This window comes from Miniopterus natalensis, chromosome 1 (genome assembly GCF_054644295.1).
Source record: "Miniopterus natalensis isolate mMinNat1 chromosome 1, mMinNat1.hap1, whole genome shotgun sequence".
NCBI lineage: Eukaryota > Metazoa > Chordata > Mammalia > Chiroptera > Miniopteridae > Miniopterus > Miniopterus natalensis.
Window position 1 is genome coordinate 158,915,721 of NC_142081.1, and position 25,218 is coordinate 158,940,938.

The 25,218-nt window shown below is 42.5% G+C and overlaps 1 protein-coding gene across 1 annotated transcript in view; it reads left to right on the plus strand.

Annotated features, from left to right (window-relative positions):
• Positions 1-25,218, plus strand: part of SCARB2 (scavenger receptor class B member 2) — a 47,148-nt gene that overhangs the window by 18,240 nt on the left and 3,690 nt on the right. The window contains exons 2-10 of the mRNA XM_016207539.2: positions 906-1,063; positions 8,221-8,368; positions 9,820-10,008; positions 12,435-12,526; positions 15,310-15,429; positions 17,272-17,441; positions 20,031-20,149; positions 22,049-22,122; positions 23,715-23,766. Coding sequence (XP_016063025.2) covers positions 906-1,063; positions 8,221-8,368; positions 9,820-10,008; positions 12,435-12,526; positions 15,310-15,429; positions 17,272-17,441; positions 20,031-20,149; positions 22,049-22,122; positions 23,715-23,766 — 1,122 coding nt within the window. The remainder of the gene's footprint in view (positions 1-905; positions 1,064-8,220; positions 8,369-9,819; positions 10,009-12,434; positions 12,527-15,309; positions 15,430-17,271; positions 17,442-20,030; positions 20,150-22,048; positions 22,123-23,714; positions 23,767-25,218) is intronic.

Genomic DNA, 25,218 nt, shown 5'->3' on the forward strand with positions numbered 1-25,218 from the left:
CCAAATATGGTCACATTCTGAGGTTAGGACTTCAATCTACAAATTTTGGGGAGACCCAATTCAGCTTATAACACACGGTAAGGGTGGGAGACGAAAGGAAGGATGGTAGACAAAGAATATCCCAGGCATTTAACCTCAAGCGAGGCTCGGCTTCCTCATCTTTAGAACAGGGGTAAGCATCTGTGTGCTCTGGGTTATTAAGGACCCTGGTGGTGGAGATGGCAGGAGGGGTGTGGTTCTCCGTCAGATGGGAGGACCAGAGGCAGCCTTCCCGGGCCTGCCCCCCGTTCCTGCCTCTCGTGGGGAGCCTGGCAGTGCGTGGGCTTCTCGGAGCGGCCTACCACAGCGGCTGCATGATTGGTGGAATCTTTGTGCCAAAGTCAATAGGCCCTTAGAGCCTTTCGGGGAATTTCTTTAGCAAAATTTAAGCTATTATTAATTAAGTAAAAAGAAAACTTGCTTGTCTGACCACTTCAGCTTTGTTTTATGCCCATTTCATATTGTTGTCTGTGTTATAATTCACACTTTTGGTACCATTTCCAATGTATAAAACTGGTTGTCTTTTAAATATCTTTTATGAAGGGTTCAGTTGTAAATAAACTATTGTGGCTGTTGAAAAAAAAAATTAAAAACTATGGCCCCAGTAGCACCATGTTTCCATCCATGAGCTATGGGTTCAGCATCCCTTACCACAAATACTTTTGAAGACCTCTTACATTTTAACAGGGCTGTGAGCTTCGTATGGGCAGAAGGCACTGCCCTGCTCTCACGGGACTGCGGTTGAATGCCTGTGGGAAAACATAGCAAGCCGGGAGGCCGGAGGAGGAAGTGTCCCTCTCTCTGCTTCTACCTTCAAAGCCAGCGGGCTTACACTTTGTAAATCTCCTTTTCATTTCCTCCGCTAGAATATTGTGCTAAGGAATGGTTCCGAGACCTTTGACTCCTGGAAGAAGCCCCCTCTGCCTGTGTACAGCTGGTTCTATTTCTTCAACGTCACCAATCCAGAGGAGATCCTCCGAGGGGAGATCCCTCGGTTAGAAGAAGTGGGGCCCTACGTCTACAGGTGAGTCCCCACCGGCCCTGCTGTCCTGGAGACACGGAGCACCTGCGCGCGGCCTGGGCCCTTTCCTTTCCCCGGCTTTTCCCGCGAGCACCCTCTGGGTCATGGAGCACAGGATTTCACTACATCTGCGTGAGATGGCTTTGCGGCCTGGGGCCGAGGCTCAGCCTGTTATGTTTAGAAATGCAGCTGCTGCTTTCTGGGTTATTGAGCCATGAAGAGCTTACTCCTCACACCCAACCCTTTTAAGGTCACCTTGTGATTTTCTTTGGTGACTTCTAGAGCCTTTCCCTAGTTCCTTCCCCCACTCGTTTTAGACCAGTTCCTAAAATGTGTTGGCCTGCAGAAAGGCCTTCTAGTCTCTTCTTCATTCCTCCCGCCACCCTCCTGGGCACAGGAGACAACCGGTGGTAGTACAGGTTAGTCTTGGGCAGTGATCACAAAGTCCAAACGCAGGGGGTTAGGAGAATTGCTTTAATTGTTGTTGTTTTAAAAAATTAGGAGAGAGAGGCACTTGGGGATCTTATGGTCAGAGCGTTTTCCCTACTAAGTGTTCCTCATCGCACAGTGACAACGGTCCCTCCCCATAGTCATCTTTCCTGCCAAGTGTCTCCTTATCGGGTTTAAAAAAAGATAGTAGAGGGAAGTAGACAACAAGGTCTTTCTTCTTGAACAAAATGGTAGAAATTCCTCACAATTGTGTCGCAGTGGGTTGTCGGTAAATGGTTGTGACCGATTCAGTTAGTGTGAATGAGTCAGTAGGGTTCTCAAGTGCTGGACTCAGAGATAAAAACCTGGTCCTGCCTCAGGTGGAATTGCTTGTTTTGGATCCTGCCTCTGCCACTTTCTAGTCCTCTGTGGCTGGGTTTCCTTATCTATAAAATGGAGATAAAAAATAGGACCTCCCCCACTGGGTCCTTAGGGCTCCAGGAGTCTAGGAGTCAGTGTTTACAAAGTGCTCAGATAGGGCCGGCCCGTGAGTACTGCTGCTTGCTGTTGTTACTAGTCTGAGTGGATCACCTTAGTCTGTAGAAAGTGACATACAGAATCGTAAAGGTGAGCTCCCATGTTATATAAAAGAATATTTAAAAGACAGGTCTTTATTTTATTTTTTAAATCCTCACCCGAGGATATGATTTTATTGATTTTGAGAGAGAGAGGAAAACAGAGGGAGAGAGAGAGGGGAAGAAAAAAGAAAGAGAGAAAGATCGATTTGTTGCCTCCTGCTGATCCCTGACCAGGGATCAAACCTGCAGCCTTTTGATGTCCAGATGACGCTCCAACCAACGGAGCCACCTGGCCAGGGAGCAGGGCTTTATTTTCAAAAGCACTTTTGTGTGTGTGTGTGTTTCATGCTTAAAAAAAACTCTGTACAAGGTAGAGCAGGTCTGTCCCTTTCAGGGACAAAAGAAGTTGAACTAGAATCTGGGTGTCCTATTTGTTTGTTTTGCCATTTTAACCATTTTTTTATTGTGATAAAAACCATGACATAAAACATACCATCTTAACTGCTTCCCCGTGTGCAGCTCAGTCGTGTTAGTTATATTCACAGTGCTGTGAAACAGAGCTCCAGAACTTTTTCATCTTGCAGATCTGAAACTCTACACTATTAAATCACTCCCCCTTTCCACTGCCCCATCCACAGGGGCCGCTGCTGTAGATACTTCATATATGTGTAGTCATAAAATATTTGTCTTTTTGCGGTTTTTGTTTTTTTAACTAAATTCCTTTGGATGAACTGAGAACAAAAGAAAAACCCTTACAACTTTCCCTCTGGATCTCCTGGGTCTGTCCCTGTGGTTGTGACCCTAATCTCCTGAGAAAAATCAGGGGTTCTCATCACAACTCAGAGAAGCCCAGCAGGCTTCCCTTAGAGCGTCTAGGCCATTGTGTCTGCTGGCTTAATGTTCTGTAGCAGATGTGGTCATGGGAATAAATAAATCCTAGAGGTAAAACAATGTTCAACTATTAACATACACCCTGCATGTTCCCATTTTAGAGGGACCTAAACTTACTAGTGAGGAAAGCCCAGGAATATCTTACAGCAGCTCCTAATCCAGCATCCATGGATCTCTAAGGGGTCCATGGATAGAATTTAAGGTGGTCTGATTTTGTTTATTTGGGTCCTCTCTCTTTGTTTCTTGATGGGCCTGGCTAAAGGTTCATCAATCTTGTTTATCTTTTCAAAGAACCAGCTCTTGGTTTCATTGATCTTTTGTATTGTTTTTTCAGTCTCTATGTCATTTATTTCTGCTCTGATCTTTTTATTATTTCCTTCCTTCTACTTACTCTGGGCTTTTCTTGTTACTCTGTTTGTAAGTTTTTAAGTTGTAGGGTAGATAGTTTATTAGAAGTTTTTCTTGTTTTTGAGGTAGGCTTGTAGTGCTATGAACTTCCCTCTCAGGACTGCTTTCATTGTGCCCATAGATTTGGAGTTGTTATGTGTTCATTTCCATTTGTTTCCAGGAAGTTTTTTATTTCTTTCTTGATCTCTTTGGTAACCCATTTATTGTTTAAAAACATGCTATTTAGCCTCCATGTGTTTGTTTTTTAGTGTTTTTATTGTAGTTGATTTCTAATTTCATGCCACTGTAGTCTGAGAAGATGCTTGATATGATTTCAATCTTCTTGAACTTGTAGAGACTGTTTAGTGTCCCAACATGTGGTCTATCTTTGAGAATGTCCCATGTGCACTTGAGAAGAATGTATATTCTGCAGCTTTGGGGTGGAATGTTCTGTAAAGGTCAATGAAATCTATCCAATCTAGTGTGTCATTTGGGGTCACTGTTTCCTTGTTGATTTTTTGTCTGGAAGACCTATCCAGTGAAGTCAGTGGGGTGTTAAAGTCCCCTAGTATGACTGTACTGCTGCTGACATCTCCTTTAAAGTCATCTAGAAATTTTTTTTATAAATTTAGGTGCTCCTACATTGGGTGCATATATGTTTATCAGGGTTATATCCTCTTGTTGGATTTATGTAGTGACCTTTCTTGTCTCTTGTTGTGGTCTTCATTTTGAAGTCTGTTTTGTCTGATGTGAGTATTGCTACCTCAGCTTTTTTTTTCATTTCCATTTGCATGGAAAATATTTTCCATCCCTTCACTCTTATTCTGTGTGAGTCTTTTGATTTGAGGTGGGTCTCTTGTAGACAGCACATATTTGGGTTATGTTTTCTTATCCATTCAGCCACCCTATATCTCTTTATTGGGGCATTTAATCCATTTACATTTAAGGTTATTATTGATACTCATCTATTGCCATTTTAATTCTTTATGCCTATGTTTCTCTCTAGTTCTACTTCTAATTACAGCATTTCCTTTAACATTTCCTTCAGTGCTGGTTTGGTGGTGATAAACTCCTTTAGCCTTTTTTTGTCTGGGAAGCTCTTTATTTCACCATCTCTCTTGATTGATAATCTTGCTGGGTAGAGTAGTCTTGGTTTCAGATCCTTGTTTTGCATTATCTTGAATACTTCATGCCATTCCCTTCTGGCCTGTAGAGTTTCTGATGAGTATTATTGATACTCATCTATTGCCATTTTAATTTTTTAAATTAAGTGATTTTTTTTCGACCCTGTCTTCTAATTCACTGATCTGATCCTCAGCTTCCTCTAATCTGCTGTTTATTCCTTCCAATGTATTTTTTATTTCTGCTATGTCATTCTTAACTTCCTTCATAGTTTCCATATCTTTATTCATGCAGTTGAGCATCCTTACACTCAGTATTCTGAACTCTATATCTGATAGATTGCTTATCTCCATTTCATTTAGCTCTTTTTCTGGAGACTTCTCTTATTCTTTCATTTGGGGCTTGTTTTTTTGTCTCCCCATTTTGGCTGCCTGTTTGGGTTTGTTTCTTTGTATTAGGTAGATCTGATAGGACTCTCAGTCTTTTTGGTGGGTCTCTGGTGCAGGCCTATGTCAGATGCAGTTTGTATCTGGCCCTGAGTACCCTGTTTGGAGCTATCAACAACCCTCGGCTTGAGGTCTCCTCTGCTGGGGCTGAGTGTGTTTGGACAGGGCCAAAATGCACACCAAAGTCTGCTTTTCCAAGGCCTGGGTCCAGAAGCAGATCAGGCAAAGACTCAAAGCACCCAGGGGTCTGCCTCTGCCTGCAGGCTGATTAATCTGATTCTCTTAATGAGCTTCAGGCTGTAGAAACTCCACAGTGTGGGGTGGCTGATTGTTATCAGTCTCTTAAGGAGCCTCAGGCTTTAGAAACTCCTTAGGGTAGGGGGAGAGGTTTTCCAGCGGGGTAGGGTGGTAGGATTACTTTTCCCCCCAGGCAAAAGCTGCAAATTGTCTACCTGAGAAAGATGTCCTCTGCAGTATGGGGGAATGACTTGGCACAGGAATCCAGGTGGGTGCCCCTTGATCTCACTCTCCAGAGCCCACAACGCTAGATTCTCCTCCCACAGCTCTAGTCCACTCTCTGCTCCCTCTGCCAGAGCCCAAGGTGAGTGGCTGCACACAAAACTTTGTGCGTTGGCTCTCTAAGAGGGTGCCTGCATTCCCAGCTGTCTCTCCCTGGCAGACAGAAACCCGGCTGCTTTTCACAGCCAGACGTTATGTGGGCACCTTTCTCAGTTCCAGTGCTCTTTGCTAGGAAGCCCAGCCTGGGGTTTAGGCCCCAGAGTCCTCAGTGGGAACCCCCACAGCTGAGACCGTCCTCGGGACCTTCAGTTGTTGCCTGTGGGAGCCCAGCCAGCCCTCTGGTGCCTCCACACTTCCTACCAGTCTCTGTGTGGGCTCCACTTTTCCTCCTGGGTTATGAGGCTGCTCTTCAGCTCGTCTTCAGTGGCAGTTGATTATTCAGGATGATTTTTCTGTATTTTAGTTGTAATTCCAGATTGGTCCCAGGAGAGTGTCAGTGTAGCTTCCACTCAGTCCACTGCCATCTTTAATCTTGTCTCAACCTTTCTTAATGACTAGGGCCACCGTTGAATAACAAATATTAAGCTGTAGTCCGAGTCTGTGATGTCCTGGGACCTTCAACACCAGCAGCGTTTATTGGCGTCTGTTAAGTACCAGGGACCATACCATGCACTTTCAAATATGGTTCCTTAATTAAATGAATAGGCCTAAGATTCGATTTGTTTTTTAAAAACAAAAAACAAAAACAAGCTTCTGTTTCTATTTCTAGAAGCCTCTGGTTTTGTCAGGTACTGTAAAGCAGTGATTGACCCGTCTTGCTCTCAGTCTGCTGTTCACCAGAAGACCACCCTGCTTCTAGTTGACCGTTGCTGACCAGCTGTGGGGGAGATTTTGGTAACCAGATGTGCTGGTAGAGTGGCTGGTAGAGTGGCAGGAGTGCTTGGAAGGAGAAACATTTTGAGTTTCCTCTGACTCCGTGTTCCTCTGGCTATATGACTATATGTTGTTCTGAGAGGGAGGCCCCTTGCTGTCTCTCTCTTTGGCTTTCTTGGCCTCTGCAGAGGGGGAGGCCATTTCTGACCTCAGTGGAGCTGTCTTCCTTCAGTTAGACCGCTCTGCAAAGGCCACATGTGAGTAATGCCTTTGTGTGGCTGAGGCTGAGGGGAAGTCATGTGGTAGCTGTGAGTGACCTGTCGTGGTCCCTTGGTGACTGCCAAGTTGCATGGCTTTGACTTTTTGAAATGTATTGAGAAACCCAGTCAAGTCACAAGGCTTAACGTGATTGGAGCCCCCATGCTCAGCTTCCCTTTAAAACACCAAGTTCTTACAGGGTCAGCCATAAAGAAAACATTTTAAAAGCCATCCCCAGAGTCAGTACACATAAGTAAACATAAATGATGCAGGCTCTAGGGTTGGGGTTATTGAGTCCTCTAGGTTCATGACCCAGGGCTCAGTGAAAAATAAAAAAAGCTTCAGCAAGGTCATCAGTTTTGTCATTAGTCAGAAAACTTGGCAAAGTTGATTCCTGGGTTTTTGTCCTGACATTAAATCCCAGCTCTTTGCTCCCAGGCCCAGTTTTCTTTGCATGTAAACTGGTGTTCACCCTGGGATCACTTTTTCTACTTCTAGTTCCTTAGTGGTAGGCTAGGCCAGTGTGGGATCCTGGGCCTTGGCTATAAATGAGTACGTCTGCAGAAGTCTTTCCCTCTTCACCTTGGCTGCAGGGAGGCTCTGGGACAGGGAGGGGGGAGGAATGCCCCTCTGCAGGCACCAGCCTTGGCAAAGGCAGGGATTAGTCTTTGAAATTTCCTCTCCTTCAGTTGCTAAGCAATCACTTTGCATTAACTTCTCTGTAGAGTCAAGGAAAACCTTGGACATGAAGTCAGGGGACCTTGACTCTAAACCTTGTTCTGCCACCTCCTGGTTAGTCCTGGGCTAGTTACTTTATCTCGATCTCCCTTTTCTCATCTATAAAAAGACTGGGTTATGCTTTCTATGTGAGGGGGCTTTGGTTGCAAGCGAGAGAAACTGCCTCTGGCCAATTTAACTAAAAAGAGAATTTATTTGAAGGCTTTCTAACGTGGGTTACAAATTCCAAGTTGAGGCTGGGAAGAAAGAGGCAGGGTCCAGGGCAGCTTTAAAGACCTCCATTTCCAAAACTCAAGGATCCTTGCATTGTGTGTGCCCCCTGGAGGAAACTGGTATTTTGACCGTGTTTTCCATCTGGAGGCTCTGTGCTCAGGAGACAGAGGCCCAGGGAAAAGAATTGGACAAGCTGGGGTCCCACACCACTGCCCAGTGCAGGAGAGAAAAGAAAATCAGGGCTCTGACAAAAGAAAAAAAAGGGAGATTGAATGTCTAACAATCGAAAGTCCACCACAGATTCCTCCAACTGCAAATTGCACAAGTGTTTTAACAGGACGGCCTCTATCAGGTTTTGTATGTATTCCTCGAGAATATATTTTGGGACCAAACCTTAACCCAGGAGAGAGTTCATTGGCTTTGATTCCCTGCTCAAGGTGACCCTTGACCATTGCATTTTCCAAATTGTGGGAGGAAAGAATGAAAATGACAGTTTTTTGAGAAGACTCTATCCTAGGCCTCATTTCCTTCTCACATTAGAACTTTAATCTCCAGTTTTTACAGAGTTGGTATCTGCATGCAGTCTCTCCTTCTAATGGTTATATTGGGAATAGTATATTGGAAATGACTTTGATACTGAAAGAAGGGGGAAATATTGCTTTTTAAAGTAGTGACTTTTCAAAGAAAATCTATTTCTTTCTTTTAGGGAAATCAGAAACAAAGCGGATATTCAATTTGGAGATAATGGAACAACAATTTCTGCTGTTAGCAACAAGGCCTATGTTTTTGAACGAGACCCCTCTTTTGGAGACGCTCAAACTGACTTAATCAGAACACTAAATATTCCTGCAGTGGTAAGTTAGCATTTTAAGTACCATTATTGTGGGTTTTAGAAAAAAAGAAAAAGCTAACTAAAGGCTACTATGGCTTTACATTTAGGATCTAAGTTATGTTAAAAATATACACACATAACCCGGCTGGGCGTGGCTGAGCAGTTGAGCATCGACTTAGGATTCAGGAGATCGAGGTTGGATTCCTGGTCAGGGCACATGCCCAGGTTGCGGGCTCGATCCCCATTCAGGGGCCTGCAGGAGGATCCATGATGACTCTCTCATTATTGATGTTTCAACTCTCTCTCTCCCTCTCCCCTCCTCTCTCTGAGGTCAATAAAGATATATATATACACATACACACACACACACATACATAAAAAGAAAAATACATTTCCCCCTGCCCTTCTTTAAAGTTTATCTCAGATGTTTTTCTGAGGTCTTTCAAACACAGTCTTTGTAACAAAATGCAAATTTTAGGAACTCTTCACAATTTCTTGCTGTGTGTTCAAGATCAGCACTTGTGTAAATAATTATGTCTCTGGGATTTTCCTGAGTAGCTAATAATTTTTAAAATATTTATTTGTCCCTTGCTTTGGTTCAGAAACTCTAGCAATAGAATTTGCATACCGCTTCTTAATTTAGATTTCTACCTAAGATTTTTAAGTTCTCAGTATCTATATTGACTGTTTTTCCCCATTCCAAATAACAGAGACTGGGCTTTTGATTACAGCCTACAGTGATTTAATTGGGCTCTGATTATAAGGGCAAATCCATCTAATAATAACACGTTTGATATCCAGGAAATACTCCTGTTCACCTGTACCAACCCCCTCCCACGCTAACTCCTGGGTGCCCACATGCAGCTGGACACTCATGGTGGATCCAGGACCTGGAAAACATTAGATCCCAGATCTGGCCCTGTCCTGCTGTCTAGGGGTGTGAAGTTTATAATGAGGGCCCCAGCCTCTGGCCCCCAAGCAGGAGGAAGGCGGTGCCATGTTGTGGCCAAATATGCCAATGTAATTACAAGCGCTTTCCCCTTTCTTCATGGTATGTGGGGATAACAGGGCACCAAGTGGTGATGCTAAGCTCACTGTTAAAAATGTAAAACTGAAGGGTTTTATTCTTTTTTTAAAATATATTTTATTGATTTTAGAGAGAGAAGAAGGGAGAGGGAGAGAGAGAAACATTGATCAGTTGCCTCCAGTATGCACCCCACCCAGGCACCCAACCCGCAACCTGGGCATGTGCCCTGATCAGGAATCCAACAGCGGTCCTTGGGGTACCCGGGACAGTGCTCTAACCAACTGAGTCACACCAGCCAGGGCAAGAGTTTCATTCTTGTGCGCTCGGCCAGAGAGCTCCCTTGATAATGTTTCAGCTATTTCATCTCAGTATTTAAGTGTCCGTCTCCCTTCGCCTTCGGAGAGGGGGCGGGTGGGCTGTTCTCTGAATTTGCCTCTGCTTCGCAGACTGCCATGGAGTGGGCCGAACAGGGCATCTCCCGGATGGTCATCCATGCCCTGATAAAGGCTTATCAGCAGAAGCTCTTCGTGACACACACGGTCCACGATTTGCTCTGGGGCTACAAAGATGAGATCTTGTCCCTCATCCACCCTTTCAGACCCGACATCCCTCCTTATTTTGGCTTGTACTATGGGGTAAGTGGATTTTGGGGTTCAGAGCCTCTTTGTTCAGCTGAGGGGTACCCCAAGCTGGATTTCATTTTCACTTTGGGCTTCTTCTAGGAGAAGATCAGAATTGCCTGGAATCCTAGACCTCTTGTACAGTGTGTGAAAAATAAGGAAGTGTCTCAGTAGGGGGCAGATAAACTCCTACAGCACACTGCCAGCCCTGGCTGTGCCTGCGGGAGCTGTGGAAACACAGGGTGGCTGTGCCATCAGGTGCAGTGTCAGCCTGTCGTGCGTTTCAGTGCGCAGTGCCAAGTCTCATTATGATGATTTGGGGATCCCTGTTTCTCTACAAGGCCCATTTAGGGGAAAGCCCTGGACCGTCTCTCAGTTAGATTCTGTGGATTTCCCGTATCCAGGGGGGAAAATGAGACTTAGAATCCGAGGGCCTAGATTTGCATTCTGACTTTTCACGTAATAACTATGGGACTTCTCTGGACCTCAGTTTCATCATTTCTAACTTGAGACTAGAAGGACCCACACTTCAAAGGTTGTTTTGACACGGCTAAGCGAGAAGTCTATGAAAGTGCGTTTCAAACTAGGAGTTAGTTGCAAGACTCATTCCAGGAACCATCACTCTTTTTCCCCTTCGTGACTGGCTGGAAAAGAATGACCCTGCATTAATGTAAATGACTGGTATTTGTTTTCGTTTTGGAGCCAAAGTTTCTGTAGTGTTCGTTGGTGGGGGGAAAGGCAATGCTTTTCGTTCAGTTTTTATCGGCTCTGCCAAATACTAACTCTCTAGCCAGTAGCACAAAAGTCCATTCAGTGGCCAGGCCAGGCTGTGACGTTGTGCCCCTGCCCAGCCTGGCCCCGGACCTGCCCTCAGTCCTCGTGGGCCCTCCAGCTGTCCCCTCGGACACCGAGGCCGTGGGCCTGCTCCACCTGCTCCACCTTAGCGCCACCAAAGACTGTCAGGACCAAACGACCTGACGCTTTAAGGGGAGGAACAGGGCGTGGGGACCAATAAGATGAGGTGAATCCCCAGCTCCTGGGAAAGGGAGATGCTTCAGGATCAGGTACCCGCGTGCTCACTGTCGGGTCTGTGCCCGCTGACCCCAGGCCCTGCCCTCCGTGGTGGAAGAGGGCCGGGCACTCACGGAGCTGCCCCCGACGTGTAAAATGCCAGCTGTCGGGAAGCGCCTTTGAGGAGCGCCGTGTAGCCGCCCTGCCCGGAGGTGGTGGTGCTGGGGTTGTGCCCGGGTCCGAGCTGCAGGCACAGCCTCAGGACGCTCCTCGGCCTCCCGCAGCCCTCGCGTCCCCGCCGCATAGCACAAAGCCTGCGAACCCGCCTGTCCTCGCGGCAAGCTCTGGGGAGAGGCAGGGACGGGCACCTCAGCCCCCGACCTTGGGCGGCAGCAGGCGGGAGAACCCTCAGTTACCCGCAGCGTGGAACTCTGACCACTTAGGGACTTCAGGAAGCATCATACGTGCGCGTTTAAAGCCGGAGGTTCAGCATTTTTTCACGCGGGGTATTTGAATTTGTAACCAAGTCGTGATGTTCATGCTGCTGCTGTAGAGAAGAGTCCCATCTCGTTTCATAAAGGGACATGCAGTTTCACATGTGGAACACGCATGACCACTGTGCATGTGGACCGTGTTGATACATTGACACAGTTGGCAAAATAATGTTAAGTGACAAAAAGAGAACCCCGTAGGCAAAAAACACACATAAAAACCAAAACTAAAACAAAAAAAGCATGAAAAGAGAATTCACAAAGGGCGTGAATGTTTTTCTAAGGTTTTAATACATCATTCTGTATTTTCTAATACGAATTTATTACGTTTATAATCAGAAGAATGTATTACTTCTATACTCAGAAGAAAACCCCATTTTAAAAAGAAAGCAGAATACAAGTACTGGGCCTCAGTTTATTAACCCCAAATGTACCTGCGCTAATACCCCCAACTACATCTATGACAAAGCTCGAAAAATAGAGCAATGGAAATAGAATAGTCTTTGGTTATTTTATTATTCTTAGTATACCATAAAGTGTCTGTCACATAATAAGCGTTTAATAGTAAACATTTAAAAGAATGAAACAATTGGCTTATGCAGTTGTGGGGGCTGGCAAGTGGCAAGTCTGAAATCCATGGGACAGGTTGGCAGGCTGGAAACTCAGGCAGGATTTTTATGTTGCAGTCTTGAGAATTTCGTTTTTTCTCCAGGAAACCTCAGATTTTGTTATTAAGCCTTCAACTGATTGAATGGACCCACCCACATTATCAACGGTAATCTCTTTTACTTAAAGTCAACTTACTGTAAATCACTTCTACAAAATATAGCAACATCTAGACTACTGTTTAACCAAACACTGGGCACCACAGCCGATCCAAGCTGACACACAAAACTAACCATCACGTTACTTTAAATGATCATATTCACTTATTTTCAGAAAAATGGGACTAATGATGGAGACTATGTTTTTCTAACTGGAGAAGACAATTACCTTAACTTTTCAAAGATTGTGGAATGGAATGGTAAAACGTAAGTCTAATGATTCATTAGTGTAATTATTTTTCAACTTTCATTTCAACTGAATGTCCGTTTACATATTAATTCAAAAAAATTTTAAAATTCATTTTTGGATGAAAAAATAAGTATGTAAAATATAATTATTTTGTAAATCAGCATTGAGATAATGCAGTTGACAAATTGAATGTGAATGGTTAGTCTCCCTCTTCTACTTGGTAGTCGTTGCTGATGTGCAGCTGCAGGGCCAATACTTTTCAAACAACTACTTGTTTGGGGAAGACAAAGGAGTTCTCTCTCTTTAAAAAAAAAAAAAAAATTTTTTTTATCAACTTTAGAGAGAAAGGAAGGGAGAGGGAGAGAGAAACATTGGTCAGCTGCCTCCTGCACACCCCCTACTGTGAATTATTTGTGTTATTTATTTTATTATTATCTTCTTAACCCTCACCTGAGGACGTGTTTATTGATTTTAGAGAGAGTGGAAGGGAGAGAGAGAGGGAAACATCGATGTGAGAGAGAAACATCAATCAGTTACCTCCTGTACCTGCCCTGACTGGGGACTGAACCCCCAACCTAGGCATGTGCCCTGACCAGGAATCAAGCCTGCAGCCTTTTGGTAGATGGGACTATGCTCCAACCCACTGAGCCACCTGGCCGGGGCTGTGTTATTTTTTTAAAAGATGAAATACATTTGAGTTCAGAATGATAGTATTTCAAAACTATTTTTTAATATTTATAACATAAACAAATTACTTCCAAAAAGTTGCTGAGGCAGCTTTCAATAAAGCTACCTATAAAACAAGGTAATTTTTTAAAGTTAGAGAAATTAGAAACCTTCAAGAGAAAACGAGGCTCATTCTTCAGGGACTGAGGGAAGAGGAGTTCTGTTCTTGAACATTAAATTGACTTCTGAGCTCCCCAGAAATACAGGAAAAAACTGCAGTGGAATATAGGGAAACTCTCTGTACTATCTTCACAACTTTTCTGTAAATATCAAACTATTTTTAAGTAAAAAGTTTATTTAAAATTTGAAAAGCACGTACATAAACATATTTGTACGCATGCGCACACACACAAATACATGAGATCCCTGAAAGAATATTTAAGAAACTGGCAACAGTGACTTCTTGAGGGGGAAGTGTGTCTGGGGTTCTGGGCTAGAAGAGAAATTTACTTGTAAACAGGAGGTAACTGGATTTTGTTTAAAACTCATTTTTTTCAGTCTTTTAATAGAATTTAATCCTTTTATATATGTGTTATAATTACTGATACATTTATGGTATAATGATATCTTAATATATTTGGGCTTATTTTTTTCTGGTTTATGTCTATTCTATCCTTAGATTTTTATGATTCATATTTAACAACATTTTTCTAACAAAATCTGAAGTTATTTATTGTCTCTCTTCTCCTTCCAAACAGGACAATAATTTGACTCATTTCTTAATACACACACACACACACACACGTATTCTGTGTTAGGATCTGTGGGTAGTAAATTTTCTTAGACTTTGCATATTTTTAAATGTCTAAATTTCATTCTCAGATTTGAATCACTTTAGTTAGGTGTAGAATTCTAGGTTGACAGTTTAAAACTGTGAAGATATGACTCCACTGACTTTTGATGTCTATCTTTTTCATTGGCCTTTTGCAGTTTTACTACAACATATCCAGATTTGAATTTATTTGTATTTATCCTGTTTGGCCTTTGGGACATATTTTCAATCCAAGGCCTCATATCTTTCTTAAATTTTGAAATACTTCCAGAAATTAGCTCTTAACTTGTTGTTTCTCTGTTATTTGCTCTATTTTCACCATCACAACCCACCCCAAGACTATTAAATATTAATTGGAACTTCTCCGTCTATTCTCTCTATCTTAATCCTTTCCTTTTTAATTTTTCTGAGCTTATATTTGTATAAATTCCTTAGAACTATCTTTTAATTAACCAATTCTCCCTCCAACTATGTGCAGTTAAGAGTTTTATACAGAGTTTTTCTTTCAGAAACTATTTTTTATTCCCATGATATCTGTTTTTCTTTTTTGGATCTTGTTTCATTCTTTCCTTTTTATTTTAAAAATAATTTATCATTCATTTCTAAGGATGTTATTCTTTCATTGTTTCATTTAGCTCTTTGAGGATACTAAACATATTTTTTGAAGGTATTAACCAAATTGTTCAGTTATTTTCATTTCTTCTAACATGATTTCATCTTCTCATTGTTGATTTTGTTATCTCTTAGTGTAAGTTTCTTTCATTAAAAAAAAAAAAATGATTTGCAGAATTATTTTAGTTGGGAAGCCCAGTAGCTCAACTGTGCTTTTAGTGAGCCTGAAGTCAATTCAATATTAAGCTTTCTTGACACCCAAGAGAAGACTCCCATTAATTTTGGAACAGAGAACTGTTCCAAGGAGAGACAGTAAATTCTTTGTCATGAATGTTAAAGAGATGAACATATCTATCCAGAGCTTGTCTGTCAGGCTATTATTAAGGCTAAATTAGATCATTGTTTTAAGCAAATGGATATTTCTAAACTTCTCTGTGTTAGGATTCCCCTTTTCAAGGAAGGAAAAAGGGATTTTTGGCCATCGCTTCTATCAAAATTGATTCGAGGGTCAGGAGCCTATTTTTCCCGTCTTGATTCAATCCCTGACCAGTATCACCGTGTCTGCATATGAAGGAGCTTCTGTGGATAGCCAGCTCCTAGTTAGGTCTTGAAAAGTCCTGCCCATTTGAAAAAAATAATCTAAAATCAAATTTGATATTCGTGACTCTTCCTTACGCTTGTCAATTACAGGTCACTTGACTGGTGGGCGACAGACAAATGCAATATGATTAATGGAACGGACGGCGATACTTTCCACCCACTAGTAACCAAAGACGAAGTCCTTTATGTCTTTCCATCTGATTTTTGCAGGTAAGAACTTTAAATATTTCCTTTTTTAAAATGCTGTAGGGGTGAGGTGTGAGTGGAAGGCAGTTTCCATGCGGTCACAGCCCTGCCGGAGGTGTGTCACATCTCTGGTTCCGAGGTGAAAGGTGAGGCCCAGAGCCCGTCGTCCCGGCCGCCAAGTGAAGGGCTGAAGGATCGATTCGGACAAAGTGCCGGTGGGAAGGGGCTTTGTCTCTGAGGTTTCCCCCGCTATCCGACAGTAGACTGTTCCTAGGAAACCTTTTTTTTTTTTTTTTTTAATATATCTTTATTGATTTCAGAGAGAGGAAGAGAGAGAGAGATAGAAACATCAATGATGAGAGAGTCACTGATCGAGCCCGCAACCCGGGCCTGTGCCCTGACCGGGAATCGAACCCCGATCGCCTGGATCCTAGGCCGACACTCAACCGCTGAGCCACGCCCGGCCGGGCTGAAACCTTTTGAAAGCTGATTTGGTGTAAAGCGAAGAAAGCAGTTATTAATGTATATGAAAATATTTTGAACATTCCAAGATGCAAAAAATAACCCAGTATGCTTAATTATGTCCAGATTTACACTAAGCGTAATACCTTTATGAGCTCTCTTAGTGCTTTCAGTGCCTTAGGGCACATCCCACTAACGGATACACAGAATAAATCGAGATCAAGCACAGACGCTCGCAGCACAGTTCAGAGCCACGGGGCTCCATGCCGAGATGCCGAGTGTAGCTCTGGGGAAGGGGCTCGGGGGGCCACTCTCACTGCTTGGGGTGCCTGCGGCCTCTCTAGGGAATGCCTTGCTGCAAAACAAAGGCTGTTTTACTTTTCACCTTTTCCCATGAAAGCAAAAATCCTCTTCAGATTTCTTTCAGTTAGCAAAAGCAGGTGCTAATGTAGGCCTTTGGTAGAAGCAAAGTAGCATGAAGCAAACTTCTGAAAAGTGGGGGCGACCTGTACCCTGGTGCTATGCAAACAGGAGGGCAGTTAGCATTTCAGGGACCACTGAAGCTCCACTAACAACTGAAGGCAGACATGGGCCGCCCTCCACTCAAATCACCATGGGCAAAATCTGGAAACCTTTTCCGTGGGGGAAATGCGCATCAAAGCAGGTATCCTAATCCGGTGTCTGCCTAACTGGGTACTTGTCCTGGCCGAGCTTTGGCTTAGCCTCTGCCTCGCCCTCGCCCTCGCCCTCGCCCTCGCCCTCGCCCTCGCCCTCGCCCTCGCCCTCGCCCTCGCCCTCGCCCTCGCCCTCGCCCTCGCCCTCGCCCTCGCCCTCGCTTCCTTTGCTCTGCTTCCCGCATGCTGGCATCCGTCCCTGCTGGTCCAGACCCCTTATTTCTTTCAATATGAATTTCTATTTTAAATGTCATCTTCTCTTTTTAAATATGTTTTTATTGACTTTAGAGAGAGAGGAAGGGAGAGGGAGAGAGAGAAACATCGATGTGAGAGAGAAACATTGATCGGTTGCCTCCCGCACACACTCTGACGGGATCGAACCCGCAGCCCGGGTCTCTGCCCCGATACCCGGCAACCTTCTGGTGCACAGGATGACGTCCAACCGAGCCACACCAGCCAGGGCCTCAGTGTCATCTTCTTAATTGTCTATCACAGATTTTTTTTCTTCTTGGCCTTGTTTGGATATTACCACCGTTGTTACCTCTTAAACATCTTCCATTACAGTTCATCGACTTTCTAGGCATTGAGTGGGGGGATCGCATCTTCATGTTTCACGTCCCCTCTAAGCTCTTAGCCGTGTCAAACCTGAGAACTGTTGCTGACTTACGGATTCAGGCCAGATTGTGCTGACTGGAGCCCACACTGACTTTTTGTTCTTACCTCCTAACAGGTCATTGTATATAACTTTCAGCAACTATGAAAGTGTACAGGGACTGCCCGCCTTACGGTTTAAGGTGCCTGATGAAATATTAGCCAACAGCTCAGACAACGCTGGCTTCTGTATCCCCACAGGAAACTGCCTGGGCTCAGGAGTGCTGAACGTCAGCGTCTGCAAGAACGGTAAGAGGTGCCATGATGCTGAGTGTCTGGAACGCAGGACTTTGATTCCTCAACAAAGAACACTGTCAGCCCAACAGAAAGAGCAATTCTGACCTTTCAAGAACAACGTTTTATAACGTGGCTATAGAATGGTAAAAGATGAAATAAAATTATTGGCTTCCCGGTCATGGCTTTTACTGCTAGAGTGCCATGTTGTGTTTTAGGTGGGCCGTAGTTTAGAAGCCTTAATAGTAATAAGCTCATATTTACTAGCACTTACTATTACCAGTCACTGTTTTAAGTGCTTTATATATGTACAAATAGTTAATACATTTCAAGCACTAACTGATTTCTTGTTCAAAACAATGCTAAAAGAGAAAGTGGAGAACTCGGTAATGAGAAAGTACAGATCTTGGTTAAGATTCTTAGTGACTTCAAAGCAAAGTTAGTTTTAAACTCTGACTGCCAATTTCTGTTTTTCTTAACGTCAGAGCTACTCTGATCCTTTCCATCAATGAGGCAGAATTATCAGCAGTACAACTGAAAACATCATTTTCTTCATCTGAGAACTAGTTTTAACAATCATATGTTGCATAATTATTTACAATGCCTTTGCTAGAGAGATATCTAGTGGCCTCTTTTTATAAATGTGGACACCAGGGATCAGAGAGGGAACATGATTTTCGTTAAATTCTTCTCTCTCAGCAAGTCCTTGTTGGAACTAAGGTCTTATATTCATCCTGTGACTCTTCTTAGGCTACAATTCCTCTTTACAGTTTCTCTTGAGAAAGGTTGTAACCCCTTTCTCCTGAATACAGTAACATGCTAACTTTTGCCCTCCTGTCTAATTGGTTTGAAAATCTCCTTTTGGGTTAAGCCTGAGGTCAGCAATATCTTCCCTTGTCCGATGGGGCAGTGCCTCCAGACCTGGCCCTGCACCAGGATTATCTGGAGAACCACTAAACATATCTGTCCCAGGGCTCAAATACTAGAGCCCCGGAATCTGTACTTTTAACATTAGCTCCAGGTGATGAAGATCATGGCCACAAACATGGGGAGCACTGTGCCAGTAATCACAGCACCCCTCACCTAGAGAAGACCAAAGATGAATGGGAACAAGTTTCTGCTCTGACCTCTCCTACTGTCTTACTGGGTGAATGGTCCTGAAACAGTGCCCTGCCCACTCAGCCCATGCACTTCTGGCTCCAGGCATAAGTGTGGATGTATTTTTGTCTTGTTAACATTCTGCTACCTCAAGACATCGATGTCAGAATGAACAGGAAGATTCTATTTTGCAACAGTCAAACCTTGCTACAATTTTCTTCCTCTTGCCTCTTGTGTATTAGTAAATGTGGATTGAAATGTTACCTGTTCAGGATTGTCCTCAAGTGTTTTGAATCCCCAGGGCAACATTTTGGATAATGGGATGAGTGAGTGTTCTGGAGTTGGGGAGATGTGGGTTTGAGTCCTAATCTGTTTGTTAGCAAATTGACCAACTTGATTAAGGAGGACTCTAGACATCAGTTTTCTCAGCCCGTAAAAACGGGGGTGATTTTAACTTCTTTGGAAGCTTGCGTGAAGGCTAGAGATAATGGATGTAAAACACTCAGCACAGTGTCTGGCCCTTATTAAAACCTCAGAGTTTAAAAAATACATTTTAAAGGTGACTGTAGATCACAAAGAAGGAAATTATGGCTTTGTGAAACAGTTTAGGAGTAAAGAGCAAAACATCAGTGTATATGATAGATGATGTGTGCGTTGAGCTTATGGAACTGGTGGATATGTAAGCAGAATGAAATTATTTGCCAATAAGCTAATTTCTTCAAAAATATATTTCCCTGGTAGCAGTTATTGGGTCCTCTCCTCTTCAATAGAAAAATCTAATTATTATTTTCTCTAATAATTTGTTTCCGTAGTTGTTTCTTAAAATGAATAGGAAAGGCAAAACACACGTGGGCATGCATGCACACACACACACACACACACACACACAGTCTTCATGTGGGCAGACCTTGATCTAGTCAGAGGCTGGACAGATGTCAGGACCAGCACAGTCTCCAAATATTCTGCATCAACATATGCCAGAGAACAACACCTATCTTAGATAAAGTAAAAACAGAAAAGCAAGCCAAAAAAAAGGCCATTTACTGGTAGAAAATTGTAGTTGAAACAAGGGTTTTAAGTGGTTTGAACTAAAACATCCTTTATTCAGTTAGAATTCTGCCTCATCACCTGATAGCTGAATGTTTCTGGCTAAATTTTTTCTCTTCTCTGAACCACACTTTCCTCAAATGCAAAGTGAAGATAGCAGTTCTGACTTCATAGGGCTGCTGGGAACATTAATTAAATAGCGTGTATAAAGCATTTGTTTGTATAGGCTGAGTAAATGTTTGTTGAAGAATAAATAATTTAGCTGGGACTTAAATATATGTTGTGGAATAGAATAACGAGATGTCAGGAAGTGAAGCATAAATCCTGACTGAGGAGGTGAGAATGGAACTCTGGCCTGCCCTCTCCCGCCTTAGGAACCAGGATGGTGGTGAGGAGCTTTATACTTGTCTTAGACTTTTCACAACCACAGCATTCATTTCTGTTTTCATTAAAACGCAGGTGCACCTATTATTTTATCTTTCCCACACTTCTACCAAGCAGATGAGAAGTTTGTGTCTGCTATTGATGGCATGCACCCAAATAAGGAACATCACGAGACGTTTGTGGACATTAATCCTGTGAGTACATGCCTCTTTCTAGTAAAAGACCAACGTTTCATTCTGTCTATTCAGTGTTCATGGTTTAGTCTTTAGCTCTCTTAGGTCTACTGTCTTCCTTTCATATATAATCAAATGTAGGAAACTCAGGTCAGTACAATGTAATGCATAGTCTCCTAGTCTCCCATTTGAAAGGCTGAATTCTGTGGATCTGATATGCAGAAACACCAGCAAACCTGCTTTAACAAAAAGCAACAGTGAAATTTCATTGAAAATAACTGAGATTGGACCCAGGTAACCTGGTCAATCTTCTGTCACCAGCCTTGGACCTGAACATGTATATATTCCTCCCATGGGGGCATGGATCAGCAAGGTGGAAGACATTCCTCTGTTTATTGCCAGAAATGGTTTGGTTAAAATTTAAATATATATTAGCTTCAGTCACTTTTGGCAGACCTCTTCCTACATGTACTTTTGAGAGTTTATATTATTCATTTAAAAGGCATCAGGTATGCCCTGGTCAGTTTTGCTCAGTGGTTAGAGCATCGGCCTGTGGACTGAAGGGTCCCAGGTTAGATTCCAGTCAAGGGCACGCACCTCGATTGTAGGCTCAATCCTCAGCCCCAGTCAGGCTCGGAGTGTGTGTGGGAGGCAACCAGTCAGTGTGTCTCTCTCACATCGATATTTCTCTCTCTCTCTCCCTTCCATTCTCTCTGTAAAAATATCCTCAGGTGAGGATTAAAAAATTTTTTTAAAAATAAAATAAAAGGCATCAGATATACATACACTTTGATCCTATATTCATAGAATAAAAAAACAAAAACCATGTTAAAGGGATGTGAATATTGTTTCACAATGTGACAGTGTGACTGGAAATGCAGGTTTGGCTGTCTGCCCCCAACAAAAGCCAAACTCATGAGACGGGTGCTGGTGCAAAAGGAAAGAGGCTTATTCATGTGCCACGACCTGGGAGAATGTTGGATTCCCATGTCAAAGACCATCTTCCCTTCCTGTTCAAGCCTGTGGTTCTTATAGGGATAGGGAGGGGAGGGCTTTTTTTTTTCTATCCAATTATCTTTCTAGCTTTTGGCATGCTGGGTCCTGTCCATTCATCTTTCTAGCTTTTGGCATACTCAGTGTAAGAACCTCCCCCTGTGCCATCTTGGCCAATAGGGGAGATTCCCCAGTGCTCCCTGACTGTAGGAACTGAATTAAAAGTCAGATATCTTCATTCTTGGGCTTTTGAACACAAGGCACAATAAGAGAAAAGCAAAACATTCTTTCAGCACAGCAGTCTAGGGGCACTTCACTCTTACCTACACTCAGTGCATTTGTATCTGAGAAATCAGATATCTGAGATATTTTTTGGTGAATAAGGTCAGGTGTGGCTTTCTTCCTTTTCTTAGCCACCAGTAAGTTCCTTTTCATTAACCAAACTGTTAGCAGGTGCTTGTTACCAAGGGATTGACAGCAGCAGCTGTTCCTCTGGGGTTGGGCCCTGACCATACTTGGGCACTGTTCTCTGGCAGTGACAACCATCCTCCTGACAGGACATCTGTTGGATTGCTCTTCTGCCAGGGCCTTCTAGGGCTCTGCTATTCAAAGTGGCAGCATCCTGGGAGCTTGTTAGAAATGCCCAATCTTAGGCCTCATCCCAGACCTACTGAGTCAGAACCTGCATTTTAACAAGAACTCACATGCATATTAAAGTTTGAGAAACATTGGTCTACCAGGCACCTAAAAATAATCCACATCTGTCATTTTGTTCTGGGGTCAGTGTTTTCCTAGTCCCACTGTGCCTATCAAACATGGCAGTGGTCACCCTGTTTATCAGAACCACACAGAAATGGTGCTCTATTTTTTTTTTAAATTGTGATTGTGGTTTTAATAATGTTTTCTTTCCACTTCTCTGATTTGCAGTTGACTGGAATAATCCTAAGAGGAGCCAAGAGGTTCCAAATCAACGTTTATGTCAAAAAAGTAGATGGCTTTATGTAAGTTTTGCTTCTTTCTACAGAGGCAAAGGGTAGTTTTCCTACATTGACTTTCTGGTGGGGTTGCTGTCAGGAGGGATACAGCCTACTTCTAAGTCCGCTCACACCTTCTCCTGGGATAAGCATGACCAGCATTTCCTTAGGCTGCCTGGGTCTTGGAATTTACTTATTTTATTTAACCAAGTGCATATAGAGTGCTTTCTATGAATCAAGTATTGTTCTAAATACTTTACATATATTAACTCACTTATTTCTCACAATAATCTTGTATTATGCCCATTTCATAGATGAGGAAAAAGAGGCACAGAGAATAACTTGCTAGGACTCACACAGCTAATAAGGCTATAGAGTTAGCTCTAGCCCACTCCACTGAGCATTTCCCTCGCCATGATTCTGGTTGCCTCCTCCCTTCCCCACCACTCCCACCCAGGGCCAGCTACAAGCTCCACTTGGATAGTTAAAATGGTCTCAAGTCCAGCCTTTCCTCCCCACACTCCGTCTAAAAACCACTACTTAATTAGGAGTCCTAAGTATAGTCTCCTACTCATCCTTTTCAATGGAAATTTTTTTGGATATAAGAAAATGCTTATGATTTAATGTTGAATGGAAAATGCAGGATACAAACTATGCATAATCTCTATCATCTATCTATCTATCTATCTATCTATCTATCTATCTATCTATCTATCTATCATCTATCTATCATCTATCTATCATCTATCTATCTATCTATCATCTATCTATCATCTATCTATCTATCATCTATCTATCTATCTATCTATCTATCTATCTATCTATCTATCTATCTATCTATCTATCTATCTATCTATTCTAATCATCTATCTATTCTACGTATGTATGGCTGTTTCTATCAAACTTGGTTGGTTCCCCCGTCAAATTTGCCATATTTAATCCCACAATTATGGATCTTTCTAGGAAGCAAATGTGGGTTGCACAAATGCATTTGTCACCCGTATGTATTTCTGAGGCAGTATAATTTAATAGTTAAGGTCTAGTGCTTTAGAATTGAAATGGAATTACCATCCTGGCTCTACCATTTATTCTGGTGGTCCTGGACAAATTACTCTGAGCCATAATTTCCTCTCTTAAACCTGGGACAGTAGTACCTACTGCATGGGACTACTGTGGGAATTAAATGAGATAATGTCCTCAAAACACCGGGGCAGAGCTGGTGCATGGTAAATGCTCAGTGATTTTTCTGGGCTCTTGTGAAGATGATACCTGGTAGCCTGGTTACAAAATATTCTGAGTACTGACAGCATTGTTCTGCCAGTTGTAGCCTCCCCTCTGACTCTGCGAGAATTGTAATCATTTTGATGACTTTGCTTTCAGCATTTTGTGTATTGATAAAGACAGTTTACGTGAATATACAACTCTTGAAATTGCTACACTGTCAGTTTGGAATCTAACTTCTGATTGCTATGTGTTTGCAAAGATAACTAAGCCTCTTTAAATTCTGAGTAATTCAATGAATTAAGTGTGCTGGAATTTTCCTACAAACATGTCTTTCCAGACCAGTGTGCCCTCACACTGAGGATGTCTATAAGAGCTCTCATCTTTTGTCCTTACAGTGAAACAGGAAACATCAGAACCATGGTCTTCCCAGTGATGCATGTCAATGAGGTGAGTCTTGGGAGAGAGGCACGGGTGTGTTTTACCTGTGGAAGTTTGGAAATCTTCCATGATGGTGTCTACTATTGTAGCTATGTGTGAGGGGTGGGGAGAAAGATGATTTTTAAAAACCTGTTTGTCCTCAGAAAATTTGTGTTTACATGAAGCCACTTATGTCTGAGATTTGAAAATAAAGAAGAAATTTCCCTTCTTGAGAACATTATTTGGGTAAAACTTCCTTCTGGGAAGCTGGTTGTGTAATAAACAAAATGCAAAGGTCAATGAAACAATGTCAGACACCTTTGAAACAGAATAAACAGCCAACACTCAGATAGATGTCCAGTTAACCCCTTCTTTGTGTCTCCTCCTTTGAAACCCTGCCATTTTGTAAAATGTCACCAGTTTACTGTTCATTATTTGAGGAGGAAAAGAGAGTACAATTAAAGTGATTGGCAACATTAATAAAAATGTTGCGTAAGGTGGTTAAAGAAATGGTTAAATAGAATGTGATACATGCCCATTAATTTCAGTGATACATGGTTGCCCCCCCAACCCCATCATCGTAGCATAGAGTTTCTTCTACTTCCTGGTAAACAAACATATCGTGAATAACAGGAAATAGATCCAGTCTTAGTTCAAACAAAAGGAGTTTCCCTGAAGAAGTATTTCTTTTGCATTGTACCCACAGAAATATTCTCTCTAGGCCCTGACTGGGTAGCTCAGTTGGTTAGACCATCCCGATAGGCCAAGATTGTGGGTACAGGAAGCAACCAATGAATGCAGAAGTGGAACAACAAATTGATGTTTCTCTCTCTGTCTCTCTTTCCCCCTTACTCTCTCTCTAAAAAATAAAAATAAAAATAAATATTCTCTCTAAATGTTAGGTATAAATTGAAGTTTTTAAATAAAAGCACATTCTGAAAGCTCAGAAAATACCCACTACTTAAGACACTGGTGATAATTTTTTTCTGAATCACATATCACATTGACTGTAGTTCTGTCTCTTCAGTTTCCCTCTCTCTTCCACCCAGTTTCGAGGGGAAAATTGGGTTTTTCCCCCTCAATAAATCTCAGTTGACTGGTTTTGTTGTTAATAGCAGCATTTTTTAAAGTTTATATTATTTTAAATCTTCCCTAAAAATACTTGTTCTTTGTAGAAAATTTATAACACAGATTAAAGCAAGAAAAGGGAAAAAAATTAAAATCACTTTTCATAAAACCTGAGTCAGACATATTGCCTTTAACCTGCTTTATTTTCCTCACCAATGCATTGTAACATTTTTTTCTGATAACAGCTTTGTGAAACTAATATGTGCTCTTTATAGAACTCCTGGGAAATTAAAAAGTATACATACTGCCCAGCTGGGCGTGGCTCAGCGGTTGAGCATCAACCTAGGACCCAGGAGTCTGAGGTTCGATTCCCGGTCAGGGCACATGCCCGGGTTGCGGGCTGCAGCCGATCAG